This window comes from Lissotriton helveticus, chromosome 11 (assembly GCF_964261635.1).
Source record: "Lissotriton helveticus chromosome 11, aLisHel1.1, whole genome shotgun sequence".
Lineage (NCBI taxonomy): Eukaryota > Metazoa > Chordata > Amphibia > Caudata > Salamandridae > Lissotriton > Lissotriton helveticus.
In genome coordinates this window covers 169,561,213-169,587,261 of record NC_136072.1, presented here as the reverse complement: position 1 = coordinate 169,587,261, position 26,049 = coordinate 169,561,213, and the positions used below count along the sequence as shown (strand labels likewise).

The 26,049-nt window shown below is 42.3% G+C and overlaps 1 protein-coding gene across 1 annotated transcript in view; it reads right to left on the bottom strand.

Annotated features, from left to right (window-relative positions):
- Positions 1-2,944: 2,944 nt before the first annotated feature.
- Positions 2,945-26,049, bottom strand: part of LOC144791669 (D-beta-hydroxybutyrate dehydrogenase, mitochondrial-like) — a 131,453-nt gene continuing 108,348 nt past the window's right edge. The window contains exons 6-7 of the mRNA XM_078666401.1: positions 14,923-15,075; positions 2,945-6,023 (exon numbers count right to left, since the gene is read on the bottom strand). Of these exons, the coding sequence (XP_078522527.1) occupies positions 5,554-6,023; positions 14,923-15,075 (623 nt within the window). The 3' untranslated portion in view covers positions 2,945-5,553. The remainder of the gene's footprint in view (positions 6,024-14,922; positions 15,076-26,049) is intronic.

Genomic DNA, 26,049 nt, shown 5'->3' with positions numbered 1-26,049 from the left:
GGTCTCTAACACACATTGGAAACCTCCAGATTTTAAGTTTACTAGATCTCGATCTCAACATATATATATTGAATGAACGTGCACATGTATGTGTGGGATATATATATATATATATATATATAGTAGCGAGAGAGATACAAATATATATTTGTACATTTATTTGGTGCTGACCACCAATTTTTACATTTTTGGCGGAGACATCTCCAGACTCCCCTATTGTATTTAAAGACTTTACTTCTACCCAACCCAAAAACCTAAAATCACCCTTCCCTCACTGTACTGCTAAAAATCATCTTTACCTCCCTCTACTTCTGCCCACGCCTAAATCCAAAAATCACCCTCACCTCCTTTTAACTCTACCCACCACTAAACCCTAAAACCACCTTTAACCCTTTTACCTCTACCTACACCATAACCCTAAAATCAATCTTACAAAACATTTACCTTTACGCACCCCTTAACCCTAAAATCATCCTTACTTCCCTTTACACACCCCTTAACCCTAAAATCACCCGTAACATCCCTTTACCCTACCTGCCTCTTTAACTTTTTAAAATAACATTAAAATAGTCTTATTTAAAATATATATATATGTAGTTACCTGTAAAGTAAAGTACAACGTGGTAAATAATGTGTGTTAAAGGTAGAAACTCATTAAATATACTTAACTGTGTGGCACTTACCTGCGTGATAAAGACTGCGGGGCAAAGGTCAATTGGAGTAACGGGTGCGGAGTAAAGGCTACATACCAAGTTAAACTGGGAACACCGGATAATTGAAGCAGTGGGTACTCACAATATGCTGTGCAAATCCCCAGCGACCTCAGAATTTTAAAACATTTTTTTTATGTACTGTAAAATGCTGTACTTCTGCCTTTTCTAAGTTACCAAAGCACTTTTTAATATTACACATTTTAGAAGTTCTAAATACAGCTTAGTTGTCTAAATTCGTGACATACAGAAAACAGCGCTAGTATGAAGCCTGTCGCCGCGAGGCAATGTTTGTTTGTTGTAGGGCTTTCCTGGTCTCTACTAGACACACACCCATCTCAGGGTCTTCCCTGTTAATACTTACTCCTGAGGTGGGAAGGGTTTCTTGGCCAGTCTCTATTGCTTTAATTCCTCCATAGTTATCAATGGTTCTACTTTTCTGTATTTTGCCTTCAGAAGACAACTTCTCCCCTTGGGGACCAGAACCTATGCCTGATGGTTCTGCACCTTCTGCTCACCAATTATTAAGGGTAGAAGGTGGGTGATGAAAATACCTTCCTAACTTCATTTATTCATCTTCATGCCCCAAAAAATGCAGGTTCCATTGTTTCTATGTTTTAGTTCTTTCAGTGATTCATTCTGCCTAAGAATCTGCTTTGTGTTCCTAAACCGGGGCCTAATCTTTACAGCTTGTAGCTTCACTTTTGGTTCTTAAAAACTGCCAAGGAAGAGGATGCCATTGTTTCCACCTGTCCATCCCCCATTTAACCTTGTGGTCTGAGCACTGACTCACGGTTATTTGAGTGAAAGTTTGGGGATTCATTCCTTGTTTCAAGCCAGATCCTTTGGCATTGTATCCTTTCACTATTTCACACGGGGATCCAGAAGTTAATGTGCAGTGACTAGGAGTCTTTTTCAGATATAAAATATTCCCTCACACATTGAGAAATGATACTCTAAACAACAAATAGCATGAGGGGAAACTGTAATACTCATTCAGGTTGCTCCAAAGCTCTCTTTGTGTATTATTTAAGTAATTGGTAACACGATATCTTCAAAATAGGTGCACTGTCAAGCCAGACCTAAAAATCCCATGAATTGAGAAGCTAGGACTAAATTAATAGCATTGCACTTGTAAATGTTTGTGGAGTCTCCCCACGTTGGGAGGGTGTGGAAGGAACCATTTCTTAAAGATTCACCTTGTACTTGGAGACTAAGGGCCATATGCATCAACACATTTTCCCATAGACACAGAATGGGCAAAACCCTTTGATGCATCTGGCCCTGTGTCACTAAATTGGATAATGCCTTGCAGTTCAAGCCAATTGAAAGAAGAGGCAGTAGTTTTTTCCAGTGGTTTAGTGACCTTTACAATGGTCGAAGGCGGGTTCAGAAAATGCAGGTAAAGTATGAGCCTCAATCACTGACCTCGTATGATCCCTAGAGAATATTGTTTTTTTCAGGAACGCACAAATAGGAATATGGGGGGAAAAATGGCCAATCACGCAATAGAGGAGAAATAAAACCTACAAAGAGGATATGAGGCAAACGCAGCCTAGCGCAAACAAAGGAGAAATAAAATGTACAAAGAGAGATCACACCCAACAGAGGGGAACTAAAACATTCAAAGAGGAGTGTGGAGCAAACATAACCTAGCACACAACAGAGGAGAAATAAAGCGCACAAAGAGAGAAAACACCCAACAGAGGGGATCTAAAACGTTCACAGAGGAGTATGAATTAAACATAGCCTAGCACGCAACAGAGGAGAAATAAAGCGTACAAAGAGATCACACCCAATAGAGGGGAACTAACGTGGACAGAGAGGAGTGTGGATTAAACATAGCCAAGCACACAACAGAAGAGAAATAAAATGTACAAAGATAACACTGAATCGAATCATACCAAGAGGAATCATAGCCTGGCAAGCAACAGAAAAAACATATAACATACAAAGAGGAATAGCAAACAACATTAGGGAAAAGAAAACACATGACAGTGAATACTGGGTCAACAAAGTCTAGAACACTACAGAAATATATAACACGTATTTCTATTAGCAAAAATACTTGTGTTGGATGGATGATTTCATATTTGTGAAATCCAATTCTACGCTTAAACTGAAAATAAATTGTTACTGTGTGAAAATAGGCCCTATTCCACCAAATCTCCAATATTCATGATCAAACTTTAACTGGTTTCTTGCTTAATGTAAAACGACCACCAGACGGACAGTTGATCTTTTCATTATTCATTTTAATGTTAATTCATGACAAATTCTCTTCATAGTTACATCAAATTCAAGTGAAAGAATTGTTCTTTAGCCCGGTACCACACAATAACATTCGGATTACAGATTTCCTCCTCTCCAAACATTGAAAAGGAGGTCTTTGTAATTTACCACTGAAATCAGTGGCCAAAATTATTTGTTGTGCAATTATGTCAAATTAATGATTGCTTGATATGTAAACTATTTATTTCAAGTTGACACCCATGATTTAAATTCCAATCTAGAGCCTTAATGTTTGAGTAAAAGTGCAATGCAGTGTTCACCCGCAAAAACCTGCAACTGAGCAGGCAGACGAATGAGCAAGTATTCAGTACTGTTCAACTCTAGGAATGCAAAGGCTACAAAGTTAGTGTTCCAAAATGTCAATCAAAGGCGTGCGAGGATCTACGGATATCTTAAAACAGCAACCAAGTAAAAAGCACCCTCCCCAAGACAAGCTGCACCTCCGACCATGCTCACCAAAAGTGACCCCAAGTGCAGAAAGCCCCCTGGCCTTTGAATGAGAGCCATTCCTTTTGGGGACCAGTTTATAAATAAGTTGTGCTTGCAATCCAAAATTCGGATTTTGTTCAAAAATAAGGTTCTATTTCATCAAACGAGTAATAACTACAGTATCTTCTTCAGATCATGAGCATATCATTGAAAAATTACCCAGTCCAGAGAGGGGTTGCAAGTGGTCCATTGATGGTCTAGATCTGGCACTCCCCCCAAAAAACCATCAAATTGAAAAGTTTTTTATTTTTAAAAGAAAGCAGCAAGGATAGAGTTAACCTGAGAGCAAAATGTGTCCCTGTCCATTGGTAGCCTGGAAAAGAAATGTGTGAGTGATACTTAACAGCTACCCCATTACCCCAACCTTACAGAAGGAATCAATAATGACTGACAAATGCTCTTGGGGTCGGTATGGCTAAGGTTTTTTCTCCCACAGAAATATGTATTAATTAAATAATGACCTTTCGCTAATCTGCTGCTGATCTAAATCTTGCAGGAGATGCACCCTCCAATCTAGCCTGTTTCACCCTTCGCCTAGGAGTGCTTGAACCTTTTTAGATACTATGCGCATATCTCAAATACGGTTCATGCAATCCACCCTTCTTGAATCTTACCAGCTCTTGCTATTTAAGTAAAATGTTTTACTGGGAGCTCTGGTGTAAGCTAGGGGCATGCAAAATTTAATTTATGCTTGCAACGTTTTGTTAGGAAACTTTGCTACTTTATGTAGTTGCAAGTTTGTAAAGCTTATCCTGAAGGTGGAAGTATATGTACGAAACTTTTTGTGAGAGATTTTTCCTCCATTTATTTTGCTGGGAATCATTTTCGAGTTCAAGTAGATCTTTCAGGATTTTTCTCCTCCAAATCCAGATATGCTATTGACCGCATTCTGCTTGGTCTAATTCTGCTACAGCAGCTATTCTATTAAAATTGTCTCAACGCTGAGACACCTCGAGTATATAAGAGAATTGTGACCTATGTGGAGTTCTAGTCCTTTCGAGCACAGTGGACTACAACGTTCCTATAAAAGAGAAGCCTGGTCATCCAGTTCTTCTGAATTAGGAATAGTGAGTGAAAGAGACGTCTTCACTGTGATCTTCAGTACTGTACACATGAGATACTAACAAGGGAAAAGAAAAGTCCTGCTAGGGAGAACTCGTCTCCATTTTGTTCCCAGATATTTTCCAAAGAATGTAGGTTAATATAGCTGGAGCCCATTAGCACCTATCTCCTGTTGTAAAAACAGAGTGCCCATGAGTAATGGCAAATGGAAGAGTTTGTATACGCCATGGACACAAGTCGGGTAGCAGTAGCAGGACAACTACAGGATGGTTTCAATAAAAAGGTCTATTGCAAAAAACATCAATACATTTGCCTAAAAAGTGCAACAGGTAAAATTGGCGATGCCCCGCAGAGGATAAAAGTCGTGCATTATGACCAGAGTTTCGAAGATTAAAAAAAGAGATATATGTGTAATGAAAACAGTATCAACGTAAATGTGCAAAAATGCCTTCCCTTACTTACCTTGACTATACAGATTTACATCTAACTTTTCCAAGGTTATTTACTTCTCCATGACTGCATGTTGGAGTAGTTTCCAGCATGCATTTAGACTTGAAAATTGCATTGGGAATAGTTGAGAATATTAACAAGTGCTCCCAAATGAGAAGTGATCACTTCCAGTCTTCTCTCTGAGAACTCCAATTTCTTAACTCATTTTCCAAACATTAGGTCGAGTTTGTAAGTTTATGTTCCATTTGCATCCCTAAAAGTTTGCACACCTATTTTATAATAAAAAATGACTTTTTTTTTACACCTAACTGAAACTTTGGTGATTGAAAATGTCTGAGAATCTGGCCCTACAAATAGAAACAGGGAAACCTAAGATATTAAATAGACAAGTGCTCAGAAATGCAATTGTCCCACACAATAGTTATAATTCCCCGTATTATTGTAAAACAATCAAACTGGCCTACCCAATGATGTAAAATGATGAAAACAGATAAATCCTGCACAATGCCCTGAAAATCAAATGCGGTCAGGCAGTCAATGCCCCACAGTACTAATAAATATAAATTCTATCAGAAATGGCACCGGGCATGTGTGTCATGATTTGCATTCGGAGCCACCAGTAGTAATCCATCGGGTGATAGCGGGTATAGGGTGAGGAAGAGGTTAATGCGTGGGTGATAGCATTGATTACAGAAGATGTGTCTGCCGAGCCACTATTACAATACGTTTCCATTTTGGCAATTTTCTCCTCGAAATATTTTCTTCCATAATCTTGGCGGACGACTTCTGGGAGGTCCTCCCACATCTTGTCGGCTATTGCTTTAATCCGTTCCGGGCTGTAGAGGCTTGTGGCCGCTATGAAGTTTCCAGGTTCTACAATGCTGACTTTGACACCTCTGGGATACATCTCGTAGCGGAGGCAATCCGAGAAGGCTTCCACCCCAAACTTGGTGATGCAGTAAGGGGACCGGGCCGGATTCGCCATTCGGCCTAACATACTGCTGATGTTCACCACGCGTCCTGGGAGAAAAGAGAATGAAGAAAATATATATTTTTTTAAATAACTATAAATTCATTACAAAAGTTAGAGTTCTCAAACCTCCTTACATGTGGAAAATGTGAGTGTTCAATCTGAATACATCCCCTCCCCCGCGTTCCAGGTCTCTGCTGCTCAGCCAGTGTGTGAGGTCATCTAGAATATAGAGAGTGTGTGTGGGATTGGAGTGGCAGTTGGAGATACCGCTGAGTAGCAGGATGCTGCCCCTGGTGGGGCTTAGCTAACTACTTACCTACTTGTAACAAAGATCTAATAAACCTTCTCACAACCAACACTACAGCCACTGGTCTTCCATCTATTACAACAGTGAGTCTTAACAATGATGGCAAATCTATGCATGCAAGAACGATCACTCAAAGCAGAACTGCTACATACAAAGTGTGGGAACATAATTATCGGCAGATATCTAACGAGGAAGTCCCTTTAAAAAGATTGTGGACTTGTTATCAACTATACCCATTTAAATTATATCTTTGAAAATGTAGCAAAGGCTTTACCTCTCAAAGAGATGGGAAATCCTCTGTATGTTACTCCCTTTGACAAAATGATGAAAACCTCACTTTAGCCACAGCTTATGGTCAGAACATGATCTAACTCACGATGCGCTGGCATTCTGAAATCTTATTGCTCAAATCCACCTAAAGTGTTACTGCCCCTCTCAAGGTCTGCAAAAGCTAGATTATGAAGAAATCAATGACTTGTAAAATCCAGTGTCCCCCAACAAAAAAGCTATCAATACTTTTAGCCACTGTATGGAAAGGACCTGATGATATAGAAGCAAAACACCAAGAGTTGAGGAACAGAATATATCTGGCAAGCAATGTGTTTTCATTTCATCAATAATCTATGCTGGCCTCCACCATGTGTGTGAATTGCCTACACAGGAACAAAACAGGAAAGTCTAATTGTATAGCTAAATAGGATAAACACCACAACACAGCAAAGGCTCCTTAAAACTTTGTAGCCTGCCTTCAGCTCTCTGGGGAAGCATCCCCACTGGGGAGAATTCCATCTGACTTTGCTTTAGGGAAAAATCTCCTCATTTAGTGAAGACAGATGTGCCATCCTGTCCTTTGGTTTGACTTTCTAGCCGACAGTGTTTTTTTTCCCCACAGACGACTAATATAATGTAAGCCCAGCTAAGGGGTTCCACATGGTTATGTGTTGTTCATGGGTTGGTCCAAAGGAACACCAAATGTGTCCCCCACCGCTATTAAAGGGTAACGAGTCCCCTCCTCAGCAGTAGTCTGGTGGATGATTGCTGGTGAGATTCTAGCAAAGGGAACACTCTATTTTACCCCCTTCGAATAAAATCCATCTGGCATCTCGTAGTTGCCGCTCTTTCTTTAACCATGAGCTTGTGTTGTATGTTTGTGTTTAGATGTGGGGTGCATAGGGACCAAGAACAGTATGGACCGTATTAACGTCTTCTGTGAGGACGTCAGACGAAACTGAAAATGATGGCTTCCTGTATAGGCACGGAAATTCAGACATCTCGATCTTGTAGAAGCCACCAGTCAGCATCTGAAGAAAAATGTAACAGTTTGACCCATGTCTGGTTTCTGTCTGCAATATACATTTCAGCTCAGAGCCCTTCCTGAACACAAAAGATTGACCAAACTAATAGTGATACATGGTAGCTCTGCCGGAAGTTTTCCCGGTGATAATCTGAGACCTGCTTAAGAGTTCTTACCAATAGGAGGCTCGATCCATTTCTTTAAGTCATCTGTGACTTTCCACTTATGCTCTAGAAAAACCTCCTGAAAATCCCCTAATCAGGAGGTATTTGCTGATTTCCTTAGATTCCACATTTTCAATAGTTCGTGGCTGCCAGTCTCCACGTTTGTGAAAAACTAGGAAGAAATCTTGGAAATATACTGTCACTTTTGGTTGAGGATAAGATTCTTGAATCTAGCACCTGGACTGGTTTGGTCATCACTTGCAGCCAGTGACTAGCCTCTTCAGCCAGCAGCCTGCTTTCATCTGGAGCCCTTTGGAGAAGCTCTGGTGCAAGTAGATAGAGGGTCCTTTGACCACGAAATGGAGTGTAGAAAGTGCTGTTTTACCCAAGGTGTACGACAAACCTAGGACTTTAGGGGAATCCCATGAAGAAGAATATATGTTACGAATTGAAGCTTATCCATAACCAAGAAGATAACGAGTAAGACCCGGATGACTGAAGCGACTGTAGTGAAGTGAGTCACCAAGGAGATATAAAGACCTTGCAGCCCAGCCGGAAATATCGATATTTTCTTTGCAAGTAAGTATTCAAGTCCAAATACTATGGTAACACTGTGTGGCCCAAATCTATCCCATGCCAGTGGCTGTCCTATGCAATTACTCAATTTTCTGGGATCCAGAATCATCTCTTTTCTAGGCTGAGAGAGACATAGAGAATCCCCCTTTCACCCTTTGTCCTATATTTATGACCCATTAGGTGAGGTCAGTTGCCCTAATTTCAGAGGTATTTAAGCTATATGTGTAGTTCCTAGGGATTCTGAGAATTCACTATTTAAAGACATGACTAACCCCAATACCCTTAATCATGGTCTCCGAGTTGCCGTGGGTGTTCCCCAGTCACCTGAAAAGTTTTCTCAGATTTTCATGAGATACAAGCCTCTAAGATTTGGTGCTACTGGTGGGAGGAGCTCCTGTGTTGGATAGTCAATTTGCTTCACTGGTGTTGCCCATTTGTCAATGTCCCCTTTGAGTTGAGTTGGACTGGTCTTCTGTTGAACTGTGCCCCTTGTCCCCATATCTCCAACCACTTATGTGCAAGGCCTTCTTATCTGTACAGTGTAGACTTGCCTTAGGTCCCAGTACTTTGGCATTTAAAGTTAATAATTTTATTTTGGTGGTATGATTATGGGTGTTTAAAGCATTTTCTGTGACATTTTTTGCATGTTTCTTAGTTTTCTGGGCTGGAATCAAATGAATTGCCCACCACTGCATATGCAGCTGCTAAGGGTAAACCTACAGCAGCATATTTGCTACACTTCAGCATTCAGACTGATATCCTTGTTCCACTCACCTGGGGAATGTAAACAAAGCCATGATAAAAAGAATGTGAGCCAATGGCTTCTGAGGATACCTGAGAAATAACAAGCCTGTCATCATAGTATAACACTGCCCAGAGATACCCATGTTATCTGAATTGCAAGACCTTTGCTGCTAAGTTCCATAACACAGTTTGGGGGAGGGGTACGTCTCTGCTCCCAAAACCTTATATTGTTCAACATTTTAACTGATTTTTATGTCCAATATATAAATAAAAATCTATCCTTCTCCAATATGTAGTTCGGATTATATAATTCGGTTAATGTATGCTATTACTGTAGCATCTTGTATCTCAGTTCCACTCTTATTGCCATCCTCTTACACGGGCCTTGCATGCTTACCTAGAATACCACTGCTTATTCCATTCCACACAGGGGGCAACTGGGTTGTCTAAATGGAATGTGATAGTACCAGAGGGCATGGGACACCAAAAATGAACAACCGTACACACCATGATTATTACCCCAGTAACCATCTACTTCCTTGAGCACCTTGGACAAGGCCTTACGCCTACATCCAGATGTTTCCACAGAATCCTGATCTTCCACAAAAACTGTCAGATTACTCCTAACACTGTTTGAGAAACACCCGCTCTCCACAACAAACACATGACTTATTTAAGCAAAGACTTTAAACACACTGGCCAGGTGTAGGGAATCAAATCGTTAATTAAAGGCAACAACCTAGTGTCTAAGAAGTAAAAGTGCGTTTCTATGAGGAATACTGGGGTTACGGCTGGTAGCAGCTGAGTTTCAAAAATACATTTAATCAAAAATACGGTCACGTGCAGTATGTTGAAAATAAATGTAATTCCTATGCACACATCCGGTGGGAAGTTGTCTCCTGAGGACTCCAGCAAAATGTGCACTTTTCACAAGGTCGAAAACAACAGTTGATGGACAGAATGCAGAACAATGTCAAACATTCACCCCAGTACAGAGATCTGGGCCTAAATCCATCGTTTTTTTGCTCACCATGCCATTCCAGTTTGAACCCAGCCATATGCAAATCAGTCTTGATCCTGTGCCTCAAGGGAACAGGCCAGCCCCAACTGCCAAACAAGGTCCTCCCTGGACTGGAAACAAGCATCCTAGGACTAGTTTCTCAGCTAATATAGCTTGATTCCAGTGGCATGGAGAGCATGGGACCCACGTCTGGGCATACCAGTCCCACTCGGGGTGACAAATGGAAAAAAGCAGTGGATGGACAGAATGCAGAACAATATCATACATTCACCCCAGTACAGAGACATTGGTCCCTTGCTCACTGTGCCACTGGATTCAAGCTAGCCTGGATGAAGAAGGGTGACCTACCCTGAAACCGGTCCCAGGATGCTTGTGTCTGGTCCAGGGAGGACCTGGCCTGGCAGTTCGGTCTGGACTGTTCCCATGGGGCAGAGGGTCAAGGCTGATTTGCATATGGCTGGGTCCAAACTGGGGTGGTGTAGTTGGCAAAAGAACAATGGATATAACCCAGATCTGTTGACTGGGGGATAATGTTTGCATTGTCAGCATTCCGTCCATCATTTGTTTGCTGTAACACTTTCCATCATTTGTTTGCTGTAACACTTTTCACAAGGTCAGCAGATTTTCTCGACAGCAGCACAGCCCACTATGTCCTGAGACCTTCTTACTTCTTGTAGCTTTAAGAAGGATTTAGTCAATAGCTGTGGCCTTTCTTGCACTATCTCTTTAACATTCTTCTTCTTCTTCAGCAAGAACTACGAGAAAGTCCACGCGCTATCTGTCTGATAACCCTTCTTCCAAGATGTCATGGGTCCATTATCTCCCTGTGGACGTCCAGGAGCCCAAATCTTTGGACTCTTGAGAAGAGCCTTTACAAATGAGGTACAATACACTGCACAATTAAAAAAATCTGTTCTTCCTCAGGCTGCGAAAGTTATTCAATAGAAGTCTTTTTTCTTTTTCATCTTCTTATCGTCTTCAATAAATTCCAGCAGTGTTCTGAATTCCAGGAGTGAGACAACCAGCCTTATAATATTAACCCAGAAGTAGATAGTGATATTCCAAGAGTTTATCATTAGGACTTTGTCATGCCCCCCACAACCCCTCGTTTTCAGCTTGCTTTTTGCTGCAAGTTGTCCCACAAAGCTCTATTTTAAAGTGACTGCTCAGTTCTCTGGGCCTCTATGCCTCCTTTGCAACTGGTCTGTTCTAATCAGATGGTTTCGCCCCGGATTTAAAGCAAAACTCCCCTAGAGATGATCACCCCATGCCTGTTACCTCACATTGATCAAGAAACAGGGAAAGCAGGTGAAAGGTCCATATGAAAAGGTTATTTCCCACTAGACCTGATCTTTGGCATGTGAGCAGGATGCCAGGACTGCTGTGGTGTACCCTCTGCTCCTTCTCTCCTAACAGGAACACTCACACCCACTATTTCAGTTGGACTCAGTGATCCCTAGGCTGCTAACACCCAGTTCATAGAGAATACATTAACATCCTTGCTTGTTATGTCTGTGATGTTGGGTCTATAAGAATTTCCCCAATAAATTAGTATTCTGTTCTATAATGTTATGAATATGGAGTTTGTGCCTGGTCCCTAGACCAAGATACACATATATATAATTTATAACACATGTACACTTTGTCAAGGTAAAGCTGATATCTGCAGAGGTAGCGGGCATTTTGAGTACTGTAACTACTGAAACATGCACCATTGCACGAATTCCATGTTATTCTTCTGAACAATATCACTTAGACCTTGCGTTGCTCGCTTCAAGACCAGAGGACATATCCAATGATATCAAAATGCTAAAACATGGCAAGAACATGTTTAGTCTCACATATTGGTACTTCAGCTTGGCCTGCAGAGTGGTGAAGTCTTAATGTTTCTAATCCCACATGGTGTCAAGGCATACCACAGCCTACTCTAGGCATTTGACATTTATGCCACTTATGTCCATTCCAGATACTGTGAGTGTTAGCTTACTTGAAAGCCAAACAAGCCAATTGAGGTTTCCTAATTGCATGTCCTGGTTTAGGGGATTCCCACAATAGGTGTCTATTCTGTTTGATAGGATATCTAAATACCCAGTTACCTCAACTCATTCAGTCCTGAAAAATACTAAAATCCCATCTCTGAAACTGGCTTAATTCAATATAGCTCTACCTATACTTCCTAGTTACATATCTTTAACGTAAACCACACCTCTCCACTGTTTAGTACCGCTGCATTCTCACACATATCCTTTACACACAGACAAGAACTTTCAGAAAGACCTTGCACTACAAACCTTGAGTGCAACCCATGGCTTTTAGACATATTCCTTCACACAGAGAGTGGAGACCCTTATGGTGGTAACTCTCACGTACTCTTCCTTTACTATCCAAAAGTCTGTGATTGCTACTTTGTACAACGATAACCACTCCATAGGTAAGTTCCCAAACATGAAGTGAAACAATGTCACACCTGTGGTGCTGTGCAGAGTGGTGCGTAATGCCCAGACCCATTTTTGCAGGACATCGAGGTAAAATATAGCACTGGCTAAAGTGAACACCATTGTCTTTGATGGTTCAGCTGACACTTTCTACGCCATAATTTCACATCTATTAACGTTTTTGGGTCAGTAAATCCAGGGGATCAAAATGGCAGACACTGTCAAAAGGATAACCTTGCACTTCTTAGGAACCCGCTGTCTCTCTAACAATCTAATAGTGTTAAAAGTGGAAAGGATACAAGGGAAAGACAATGAAAGACTGATTGTCGCTGCAAATCTAAAGAGATTGCGGTCTCCACCCCACATCCCACACCCAACCACACCTTGGGATCTAACTCTTCACAACCGCTTCAGGAATGTTAACTATACTCAATGCTTCTCTGGCAGGCTACTTCCAACCTCCAGTTTCAGCAGCTTTTTTTGTGTGGGAATCCAAGAACATGGATTCTACTGAGCTCATAGTAAATCATTACCCAAGCATTCCCAATTGATCCTACCATGCACACCAATTCTACATACATGCACCATCTCGATACACATGGAAGTTAGCGAAGGATCGCATTACGGAAGACTGGGCAGAACATTTGTATCAATAATATAAATGTAAATAGGAGAAAGACTTGTACTGACATCAACTAATACACTGCCACCACTATCAGCCTTGAGTAATCCGGCGAGGTGAGCAAAGAGTCATGCTTGCAAGGGTGCACTGTCCACACCACAGAGCCCAGCTCAGACTCTCAAGGTCATATTAGAAGCAGTCCTGAGTGTACACAAATGATGCCAAAACAAAGGTCAAAACACCCAGCCACTGATTTGATTTTTTGTAAATCAGGCCGGGGGGAGGGGTGCACACTTGCAACATCATGCAAGAGATCTCTCGGTTTCAACACATTTGAAGCATTGAACTATTCTTTGAATAGTTCCAAAACAGAGTGCAGATTTATTTGAGAGGGGTGAGTGTTATGTCAGTTCCACTTACTTATAAAATAATCCAGACACCATCCCAAACAACTTACTCGTCCTTTTCCTCGTCATTCAACCCAAACAGTTATAATTGGGAGTAGAATTTTAAAAAAATCAGTTTATAGTGTGCAGTACACAAGCAACAAAGTGAGTAAAAGTCTGCTCTTAAAGTAGCACATTGGGAATTGGATGTTCACAGGAGTTCTAGGTTTGGGCGAAGAGTCACCAGCACTTGTGCTCATTAACCCATCTGAATCCCAGAACAAAGTGCTGCTACTGAGCTACACAGTACTGGCAGGGTGCAAACTCAGATTGTTAACATATGGCAACTCTATGCCAGTATCTTGCAATTACCAGTTAAACCACCTCAGAAAGGGTAAGGACAGTGCTTAATTTGTAAAAAAATAATAATAATAAGTTCCAGGGCTCTTGTCATGAGGCCACTGTAGCTTGCACCACACATTGCCCCTTCCATGCTGCCAATGATACCAACAACACAACTATTAACACCTTCTGTGCTCATGACAAGTCAGCTCGTCATGAGGCACGGTTGCTCTGTGCTCAGCTCGTCATGACACGTGCGGCACTCACACGCGAGGCTAATTTCCCCGCTGTGCTGAGCGTTCTGAAAAACGGGCGTGGTCATGATGAGCTCAGCTCGTCATGAGCACCGTGCAGCGTGATGAGCCGAGCTCGTCACAAGCACCGTGGTGCTGCGCGCACCCCCCCTCCACCCAGCGCGGGGGGAAATTAGCCCAGCGGCGAAGGGGTTAACCATCACACTTCTACAAAGCTATAAGAATGGCTTAGAAACAGGTAATAGTAATTTTAATGTGTGTTGAAATAATAATTAACTGTTGTTGTGGTGATCTCTAAATTAGCCAGACAGGGCCACCTTGTGGCAGACTGTCACAAGTGCTGGTCTTGACAATTAAGTGCCGGTGCCGAGTACCAGAAACCACTGGCTCAAATTTAGCACTGGATAAGGACTGCGTGGACACAGATTTACTGTGAAATGTTCGCCATGGTATTCCCCTTTCTTAGGGGTTTAGATCACATATTTACCACCTGCTCTTAGCAGATGGTAAATGTGTGCCTGGCTTATGTGTGGGGTGGGTGGAAAGGAGTGTAGTAGGGAGGTAGGGGAAAGATTAGTTGCTGCTAGAAATAAAAAAAGTCAGGGTGGGGCAGAGGACAAGACTTGACTGTTTTAGCAGCCAAAGTATTATGCAGTTTTAAAGGCCAGAATTACCAGCCGGTTAAATAAGGTCAGGTGTTCGAAAACTAGGAACACTGAGCGAGTTGTGATCAGGCACAGCTGCATCGCACTTGGAAATACTGCTCCACTTGACACGTCATCATGCCTCCACATCACTCACCTTTGGCCCTGCGCAGGAGCGGAAGGCACGCTTTTGTGACGCGGACGGTGCCCCACAAATTGACTTCCGCCACCTCCTTATAGGTTTCCATGCTTGTGAACTCCACTTCTCCAAAAGTGGAAATTCCAGCATTGTTCACCACACCCCACAATCCTGTAACAAAACAAACATTGCTTAACAATGTGCCTACATCAGTTACGCTACAGTGCTTTTTACAATTCTAAACACCTAAGGGCTTGTTTTTTTCTCCAAATACTGCATATCATGCAAACCAATTCTGCATATTGTTAAAATGTGCAGCACACATTTGTAAGAAATGTGCACGTTTATCAAAATAATTCTGTGTGCACTGTGAAAGTACCATTTCAAATACCCACTTTGAATACTGCTGCTCACAGTGAAAGAATTTGACACAACATCTGCTTTCTTTTCTAAGGGAATTAAATAATTCAGCAAGTTCTGCATAATATTAAAGAATTTATTTCAGTAATGTTAAGAATTCAATGGATATAGCATTTTTCTTTAGCAGTGTAAAAATATGTACAAAATGTCAATACAATAGACAAATTGTGCAGTGCACACTTATTTAGTCACAGAGCAAAACAATATGTTTGCTGCAATGAAAATTGTGTGGAATACTGAATGGGGTAGATTGGTGTTAGATGTGGCAACATTGCAGTGGTTTCCCCCCTAACATTCTGCCTTCCTTCAACTCTCCTGTTTTGCCGACTTCGTTTTTGCTGGCTTTAGGACTCTGAGCACTTTACCACTGCTAACCAGTGCTAATAAAGTGCTTGTACTCTCTTTAGCCCCTTCCATGCTCAAGACGAGCTCAGCTCGTCATGCAGCACAGTGCTCGTGTGCTCATGACGAGCTCAGCTCGTCCTGACCACACCCGTTTTTATTGCTGTCCAGCACAGCAGGGGAATCTCTCTAGCAGCGATGCGGTTAAACATTGTAGAATTGGCTTATACAACCAATAAACATACCTAATGTACTCGTACGTCCCTAATAAACCAGTTCTATGTGTGCCCTAGGCCTGTAAATTAAATGGTACTAGTGGACCTGCAGCACTGATTGTGCCACTCACTCATGTAGCCCATTAAACATGTCTCAGGCATGCCATTGCAGCCTGTGTGTGCTGTTTTAAACTTATTTCAAATTGGGAAAATAAACGCTTCTGCCAGGCACAAATCTTCATTTATAATCAGTATAAATCACCCCTAGGGTAGGCCCTGGACAGTGCAGTGTGCAGTGTATCTAAGATGTAGGACACTTACTTTTACATTTTACATGGCCTGGTAGTGAAAAACCCTTACGTTCGTTTTTTACTACTGAAAGACCTGCCTCTTCCATAGGACAACATTGGAGTTAAATTATTACATTTAATAAATGAAAATGTCCAAATGGTAGCAGGTAACCAGTTCATGATTGAGGTCTTTGGAATTTAAGTGGAAAATTCTCTCAGGGTAAATTACAATTTTGAAAAAGCCGGTTTTAGAAAGTTGTCCTATTCCTGCAAGAGCCATTTAGCTTCTATAGCCTGTCTCTGGGTCACATAACCAGGGATAGCTGACAGTTGGGCTTTGTTTTTTTAACCTCCAGATAGCCACACTCAATAGAGTGCTTAGGTGTACCTGGGTGGCTATCACTGGCAGGATGGGCGGGTGGACCTGGACACAACCCTACTTACACTTGAATAGGCTGTGTCCTGGCAAAACAGAGGGGTATGCATACCCTCTGTATTTAGTCTGGAGCTACAGCAGGTGAGGCAGAAACCTCAAGCCACTTCAAAGGGAAACCTCTAGAATCTTCTACAACTTCAAATGAGGTACCTGGTATAAATATTGAACCTCAGACACAAACTCTCCAGCACACTTTTGGACTTGTGGAGAATCTGCAAGGAAGAGCTACTGCTGTGCTGCCGAATGGACTAACACTCTGCTGGATTGCTGCCCTGCTGGACTACTGCCTTGCTGTACTGCTCTCTGGCTTGATTGCTGCACTGCTGCACTGCTGCACTGCTACCCTCCTGCCTGAGTAAGAGAGATTTGACCTTCATCTGAAATCAGGACTCCCAGAGTGATTCCAAGAGCTAATCTGCTGACCTCCTGTTGAAGGCCACAGGGACATAACAGGCTCCCACCCATCTGAACCAGCACTCAGATCCAGGTGGAGCAAGCTTCTGACCATCAAGTGGTACCTCTCAGATCCTGAACCCTTGGTGTGGCCTCACAGAGGCCGAATTGAAGTTCTTGAGTTTTTTGCGGCTGCAAACAGGTCCTGTGGCACCAAATCCTAGTCGGTCACACAGCCCGCTAACACGAAGTTCCGTCAACCCTGACTCTTCACAGTGGCACCCTCTGCAGGTGGTCGATGTTGTAGCCCGCAGCTACTTGCCTACCCGCTTGCAATGACAACAGGATCTATGCCCTATAGCTACAACTGTCCGAGACGCCAGGCCTACTCTTTGTGCTACATTGACCTCTGTCCGCAATGCTCCATTGCTCACCACAGCCCCCTCCTACGCGAACAGTACTTTACGCAAGATTGAGAAGGAAACTTTTCAGACTGGACAACCCTGGTCCCTGTATCGCACCCACACTTAATCACAGTTGGCCTGAACTTGTTACTTTCTCCCAGTCTCGTGTGACCAGATAGCCACGAGTGGGGCCTTAGGATTTTTGGAGCTACTTTCACTTAAAACCTTTAAAATTGTCTCTCTCCTGTTTTACTGATTGGACTTTTGTCGTTTTGACCTTGAGTTTTTACATTTTGGTCTATTTTTCTAAATTGGTGTGGGATTTATCTTGTGTTGTCTTTTCACTTTATTACTATTTGAAATGCTGCATAAATACTTTACACATTGCCTCCAAGGTAAGCCCAACTGCTCTGTGCCAAGCTACCAGAAGGTTCATCATAGATTAATTTGGGGTTTGCTCGTGCCTCACCCTGACAAGGATTGTGGTTGCTGCTAGAGTAGGGTTTCACCCAGTCAACCAGTAACCCAATTTCTCATATTGGTCAACAATAATGAAGGTTGCTGTTACTTCAGGAAGACTAGTGATTACTCATCCTTGAAAGTTAAAGACTGACATTTCCTAGGTGATAAGACTGAATTAACATAAGGCCAACTCAGTCTTACTTGTTTCAGAGGTTGGTAAATGGATACGATAAAACTGGATAATCGTATCACTGGTTTACAAACCCTAGAAATGACAAAGGTGTGCTATGAAGTGCTATATAAAACAATCACAGGCAAAGCCAACAGGTCTGCCTTGGCATGCTTCTGTGAAGGATTCTTTTCATCATAAACCAAAAAACATTTTTTTTAAAGATAAAAACTTTAAAAAAGGATGACCATTGCATACAATTTTAATAGAACAGCACTTAGTAGAGGTGTAGAAGGGGTATACTATTGTTTGTTTTAGTTGCAATGCAGATCAAAGGAAAGTATGAAGAATAGATATTATATTTCAATTACTAGAACCAGAAGACAGGTAAAGACTGTTAAAAGAATTAGCAATATATACTCCACAGAGCATTGTCACTACATGAGGTCTATGGCTTGTTAAAAACATTCTCTCTCTTCTGTGAGATTTCCTGTTCTTCAGGACATCTACACATTTCAGTCTTGATCAAGTTGACACAGGGCAGGCATGGGCTACTTGGCCCAAACCGTGGTGTCTGAGGTCGTTTCCGACTGGTGTCCTTGAGCCCGCCCTACTATTGGTGGGAAAAACTGGGACAAATACAGCCCTTTCGGCACTTCTCTCAGGGTAGCAAGGGCGAACAGTTACAGGATTCTCAAGGAGGTAGTGGCTGGGGGCACAAGCTCAGAACTCAACAATCAACAGTCATAAAATATTGAATGTCCAGCTCTTTGCTGGTCTTTTTAGAAAAGAATGTACTTTCAAAGCTCATAACAATACTCAATACTCCACAATTCAATTCAGTATTCAAGGTAGTGATCCTGTTCATGACTCTCTGGTGGCGCTCCACACCTTTACTAAGGCTAAGATGCAGATTTTACCGCCCAGCAAGTCAAATGTGGAATCATTTAACTTGTTTCCTCATGTTCTTACCCCTGGTGTTGTAGCAGGTACGAGTTCAGTCTACTGCTCCTTTATCCTTTACTTGCCCAAACTTGGTGCCTTGATTTCACCAAGGGCTGAGGTCCAGGTGATTGGGTGCCGTCTCACAGAGGCCACAGATGAGACGGAGCATGGTCGGTGTCTGTCTGTGCACACCCACAGTAGTTGGTTGGTTGACAATCGGCGGTTCTGGCTCCAAGGTAAAGGCACATATAGAACAGCTGCCGCTCCATACCAGTCAGGGAGGTCATCGAAACAAATGTAGCCCCCGATTGGACTGATGTAAACATCACTGCATTTTCAGCCCTGACGTGCCAATGCAACACCATGGCAATTCCAGCCCCAACTGGTCCGAAAGGAAAATCAAGGCAGTTGACCGGGCCAATGTGTGGAATACACAAACTTTTTGAAGCTTTAACTTAGAAGTGTGGAGAGACCAGGGACCCTCTCCTCACTTTAGTGTCTAGATTTCTACCCTACAGCCACAGGAATGCAAGCAGTACACTTCCACTGTCTGAGAAAGCTCTCCTCATTCTCCATTGTGTGCCATGCTAATCCAGGGATGACCAATATGGATGCCACTAGCTTTAGTACTGAGACACACACACAGTTCTACTTCTGCACATGTGCCACATGCCCATGACATGCACACAGGATGTCAGTGCAAGTTTTTGAATATTCACATAACAGCAGAACCAAAGAGTTCAGAAGTGCCCATGTTCAGAAAAAGCACGGAAAAGCCCTAACCCCATTTGAAAAGTATTGGATTTACCACCGAAGGTATCTTGTGACATATGCCAACTTCCAGTCAACAGTGGTGAGTGGACCGGATTTCCTCACACATCCAAAAGAGGATCTCATTGTGCTGCACTCAGCTCTTAAGGTATTGATTTTGAAAGCAGGATGTCACCACTGACATCACTCGGTGAAAATGGTTTCAGGTAAAGTAAATAAAGATTAAACTTTATGTATGCCCAATTGTGTTTTGAATTAAGCCTCTAGGCTCCTGACAGGCAATGTCAAACACTTGACTTAAAGTCTGGATGTCAACGGATCTACTGAAACAAACTTCATCAAAATGAAGTTCATTATTCCTCTGTCAACTGCTGATCCAATGCTGTTAAATGCAACCATTGATTTTAACTTTAAGGCCTTTTCCCTTTCAATTGCTCTTCTGTAGGAGGGACAGTTCCAGGTTTGAGACTTAGCTTTGTTGCAGATTCTATCTATTTTTTTTCTTTCCACTAAAAAAACCATGCTGCTCAATGCAATTTAACAAAGATGTGTAGCCTTGGCCAAAAGGTCCTCTATATTCATCGGTCTTTGAGGTATGGTTTATTGGCCGATGTATATGCACTTCAAATGTAAGGGCAAATATACTACAGTTAGGTAGTATATATTTTCTTACCCAGGGTACTGGACTTGGAAAACACTGTGAAACGTCTTTGACTCAAATGTTTGGTTACACAAATGGCCCGGGGTTGCGATCTGGGAGGTTAATAACCTCCCCGGGCGTTGACGCCACATAGAGCGCTGCTGATTGTTCATGAAATAAGAAAAATCGAGGGAACCAGGAGTTATCCATGCAGCAAAATTCAACAATACGTTTGAGTGCGTATGTTAAAATAGACCTTTTGTTAATTGGAATGGTGATTGTGTGACCGAGCCCAAAATATTCTAGGTATGCATTAGATACTTACATTTATCACTGATCAGGACTATTGGAGGTGGAAGAAAATATAGCACTCAAGATTTCTGCATACACTTTGTTTAACTGGAGAGACGGGAATAAAGAAGAGATACAGGAGAAGAAAGTCTGGCTTCAGGTACCATAGGAGTAATAATGGGTATTCAGAGTTCTGTTTGTACCGAGAATACAACCATAACTTCAAAGCCAACAGCTCAGTCCCCAAGAGGTTAAAATCGCGGCCAGTTAAACATAATAGACATGTTGCACTCCAAGACAATCAAACTGGTCTAACTAAGGATCTTTTACATCATTTAGTATCCCAGTTACGAAAGCCTCTTCTGACATGCCAACACATTTGTTGCATTCAGGGTATGCCCAGACGTGGGTTCCTTGCTCACTTTGCCACTGGACTCAAGCTAGCCTGGCTGATGAGGGCTGTTATCCGAAACCGGTCCCAGGATGCTTGTTTCCGTTCCAGGGAAGACATGGCTTGGCAGTTCGGGCTGGACTGTTCCCATGTGGCACAGAGTCAAGACTGATTTGCATATAGCGGTGTCTGAACTGGAGTGGCAAAGTGAGCTAAAGAACGCTGATGGATTCAATCCAGATCTGTGACTGGGGGGTGAGTGTGTGAAAAGTTTCAGCATTCTGTCCATCATCTCCTTGTGTTTGCTTTATCCAGCTGAGTCCGGCATGCTCCTCAGAATGGTGTGGCAATACGGAATATTGAAGGAACAAAATGCAATAATCATGGAGGATGGCTCTAGAAGGACAACATCTTAGGGCTTTGGTAAGGTCCAAATAAAGTGCAGAAAGAGGAGACGTGATGAATGAAAACAACCAACAGAGAACCTCACTGGCATCCCTGAGACTTTTACTGGCATCCTTAAACCAAGTAACAAATTCAGTTTTTATTGGCTAAAAGTAGGAAGAAGGTGGAAGAGAGGTGTACGGTAGTTCAAGGTTCTGAACATTATTACACCCATGCCCAGCCCACCTCATTTGTTCCACCGACCAGCCAAGTCAAGAGGATGACTACAGAGTTATCCTTCAAGACGAACAGTAAATTAAGTGTTAGAAACACAGGAATATAACACTAAGTACTCTTGTTCTATTGCCTGTGTGAGGCTTCCACTGAAATAATCTCCCAAGCACAAAATATGTTTTTTCTGTGTATAACAACAGGTCTCTATATTATTGCTATTTGCTCCACCAAGGAGCAAGCTCTGCAAAGTGCTAACATTCCTGAATAATCAAACACTCCAAGGTGGAAAACATTTAAGTTATGGCACTCAAAGCATCTAGACCAAATCGCTACAGACACATCATAAGTATTAGAGGGTTTCCCCAAATGTTCTTGCCCGAAAAGCTTCGGCTGTGAAGATAACCCACACCCACTTTAGGCCACAGATTGGGAACAATCCGGAGAAGTTTGTTTTAATGAACATAGCGGCATCTTTGTTCAATCCTATGTGGGTCAAAGCAAGATAATGCTCTATAAAGGAGATATGTTCCAGGTGAACGATAAGAAGAGGCAAATTTTATTAAAGGACATGCAAAACATCATTGTTGCAGACATCTGGCAATGACTCATGGAAGGCCCAATGGAATAAAACTACCCTGGCTAACGCAAAGGGTTGTCCAGGGAAAATTTCTAATTGAAAAAATAAAAAGATTAAGGAGACTGCAGATCACTAAAAGGACAGGTGTGCATGATGGTATGAAATTTGGTTATGAGGAAAGCAACTTTCCCCAGACTTCATGGAGAAGCAAGAGCTTTGAAAGGAATCCTTAATTCACAAGCTCATTTTTAACCTTGTTCTTCCCTTTTAGCCCAAACGAATGGAGGCCAAATGTCCTGATTTCTTGCATTCATTCCCTGACCAATGAAGCAGAACTAAGATGCCAAACAAATTCACTCCTGATCTGAAAAACCTACTCTGTGATTTGGTCAAAGACAAACTAGAATTACAGTGTATGGAAGGGTATTCATGAATGTAAGAAATTGATTGCTTTGTTGGTTGACTGGGATGTAGCACTGATCAAGCCACATTCACAATCCTTATCAGGGTTAGGCACAAGCATACCCCAAATTAACCAGTGCTCATCCCCTTAGTAGCTTGGCACTAGCAGTCAGGCGTAACTTAGAGGCAATGTGTAAAGTATTTGTGCAACACTTCAAACTGTAAAACTGTGAAAACAGACCACAAAAGGAGCCCACAACAGATTTAGGAAAAATTGTATTTTTATTAAATAAGACAAGACCAAAATTACAAACAGCAAAAAACACGAGAGGTACTGAAAGTCTAGAAATGAGAAGTCTACTGGAACCTAATTGTGTCCCGTATTCATGTTCAGACCACACCGTTAATCTAAACAAATGACAGTGTCATGTCAGAGAAGTGAGACAGAGAAGATACAGAGTCTGAAAGACTAGAAAAAGTACCCATCAGCCCACTCAAAAGTGGAATCTCGTCATCTGGGTTGTTCAATGTTGGAAAAAGGTGTCCTGTAGGCTCCTCCTCAGGGAGAGTCTGAGGTTGCCTAATGATGGACCCTGGGATCAAGCATCCAACCAACAGAAGACAGTATGTGAGCGGAAGGGGCGAAAGTTGCAGTGTTCAAAAGAAGAACAGAAAAGGAAAATAATCCTCGTGATTTAAAAATACCTACTTTGATGACATAAAAAACTTTATTGGGTCTGACCATCAAAGTGGTATTATTAAAAGCAGTGCGCTGATAGCATGCAAGGAATTGCTATCTACCATGTGTGTTGATTGGTCGACATGTTTCAGCCTAGAGCGGCTTTCTTCAGGACCTATGATTTGCTACTGCAACACTTACTTATCGTGATATAAGACGTGATTTACAACCACTCTCCAATTGATTAAGAGGAAGATGGTGTATCTTCTCCTGTGTGTACAAATGTGGGAGACAAAAGTAAAACAGTATTAGAAATATGCATGTCTGTAGCATAAACCTCACAACTCTGTACAAGTGGAATACATGAAAAATGTAGTTCTTACTCACCCTGATTATAGGGAGAAAAAACCTCACCTCACCTGGCAACAGCTCAGGTTGGAAGGAGGCCACGCACTGTAAATAAGCGCATGGATCTGAAGTTAATTTCAGGGCAACTGTTATAGTCACAAAAAACATTTCATTAGCGATACTATTAGGCAAAAAGGCAAAACTAGATTAAGAAGGTAAACAGCTAAGGGGAGCGTCCAACTAAGAAATTCCATTAGGCCACCTCGCTAGCTGGTCAAAATAACCAAGTCATAACACAAGGGAACCAAGACGCTTTTCCATTAGTGCTTGGGTAAATAATTAGTACTCAATGAAAAGTACCACAACTCCAGTACTCTGTCAGAGTCAGAGAGCCACCGCATAGTGAAGCGCCAAGACTCACCTCTCCGTCGTTGCCTCGGATTGAAAACTGAGCCGAGGGGGAGGTGAAATCCTGAGTTGTAAGCGGTGTTTTATCAGTAGGTAGCGGACCTTAGAGGGAACTCCCTATGTAAGCGTTCCTATTGGCTTACTATCTGCACATAACATGAGCCAATGGTGGCAGTCCAGGCCTCCGTGCTGAGCTATAGGAAGCGCTGAACTGTCGACCAATGGAGCGACATTACGACAAAATTAAGTCCGTTAGGGTGGCGGACCTTGTTGGAAGCTCATAAGCGGAGTATTCTCATAGGTTGGCTGTCCAGGCCAATAGCTGTTGACTGCATGGGAAGTGTCAGAGCAGAATGCAAATCGGATTACGTGATTGGTGTTTTATCAGTAGGTAGCGGACCTTAGAGGGAACTCTCTATGTAAGCGTTCCTATTGGCTTACTATCTGCACATAACATGAGCCAATGGTGGCAGTCCAGGCCTCCGTGCTGAGCTATAGGAAGCGCTGAACTGTCGACCAATGGAGGGACATTACGACAAAATTAAGTCCGTTAGGGTGGCGGACCTTGTTGGAAGCTCATAAGCGGAGTATTCTCATAGGTTGGCTGTCCAGGCCAATAGCTGTTGACTGCATGAGAAGTGTCAGAGCAGAATGCAAATCGGATTACGTGATTGGATAGATGTAGACCAATCATGAAAGAGCTCAACTCCCGTAGTTCTGTCCAAGGAGGTAGCGGACTATGTAGAAGACTGGTTTCAGGAGTGTTATCATACGTTCGCTTATAGATGTGGGACAGTGGCCAGCGCACAGACCCAGAAATATGGTTAAAAATCATTATACATTAGAAAAATACATTAGAAAAATACGGCCCGCAGAGAGGCAGTACTTGGCGGTCAACATAGTATACCAAGCCAGGTGGTTTATCTGATGCATGGGCAAGTGTCCGCAGTGTGTGACATTATAGCCAAATAGTCAGGAGCATCAATAATTCTATGCCAGATGTGTACAGACATATGAATATCAATAATGTCATTTGATTGATACAGCGTATCAGCTAAGTAATACTGAGTTGAGGATCACAGCTGCATCCACGGGATGTCGTCGTTCAAACCTTCTGTGTCACTGCGTAATTTATAGACCCATCTTTGTTCTTTCCTGAGGAGAAACAGTGGAATGTCTGTGACGTGACTAGGTATATGCGGTTGCTCAAGGATTAACCACTTCAAATCATCAGGATTATGTTTTTTATCTAAAAAGTGCGAGGTGAGGCGGGTAGCCTGCTTATTGCGTCTAATTGTGCTCTTGTGCTCGTCGTAATGTCGCTCCATTGGTCGACAGTTCAGCGCTTCCTATAGCTCAGCACGGAGGCCTGGACTGCCACCATTGGCTCATGTTATGTGCAGATAGTAAGCCAATAGGAACGCTTACATAGAGAGTTCCCTCTAAGGTCCGCTACCTACTGATAAAACACCGCTTACAACTCAGGATTTCACCTCCCCCTCGGCTCAGTTTTCAATCCGAGGCAACGACGGAGAGGTGAGTCTTGGCGCTTCACTATGCGGTGGCTCTCTGACTCTGACAGAGTACTGGAGTTGTGGTACTTTTCATTGAGTACTAATTATTTACCCAAGCACTAATGGAAAAGCGTCTTGGTTCCCTTGTGTTATGACTTGGTTATTTTGACCAGCTAGCGAGGTGGCCTAATGGAATTTCTTAGTTGGACGCTCCCCTTAGCTGTTTACCTTCTTAATCTAGTTTTGCCTTTTTGCCTAATAGTATCGCTAATGAAATGTTTTTTGTGACTATAACAGTTGCCCTGAAATTAACTTCAGATCCATGCGCTTATTTACAGTGCGTGGCCTCCTTCCAACCTGAGCTGTTGCCAGGTGAGGTGAGGTTTTTTCTCCCTATAATCAGGGTGAGTAAGAACTACATTTTTCATGT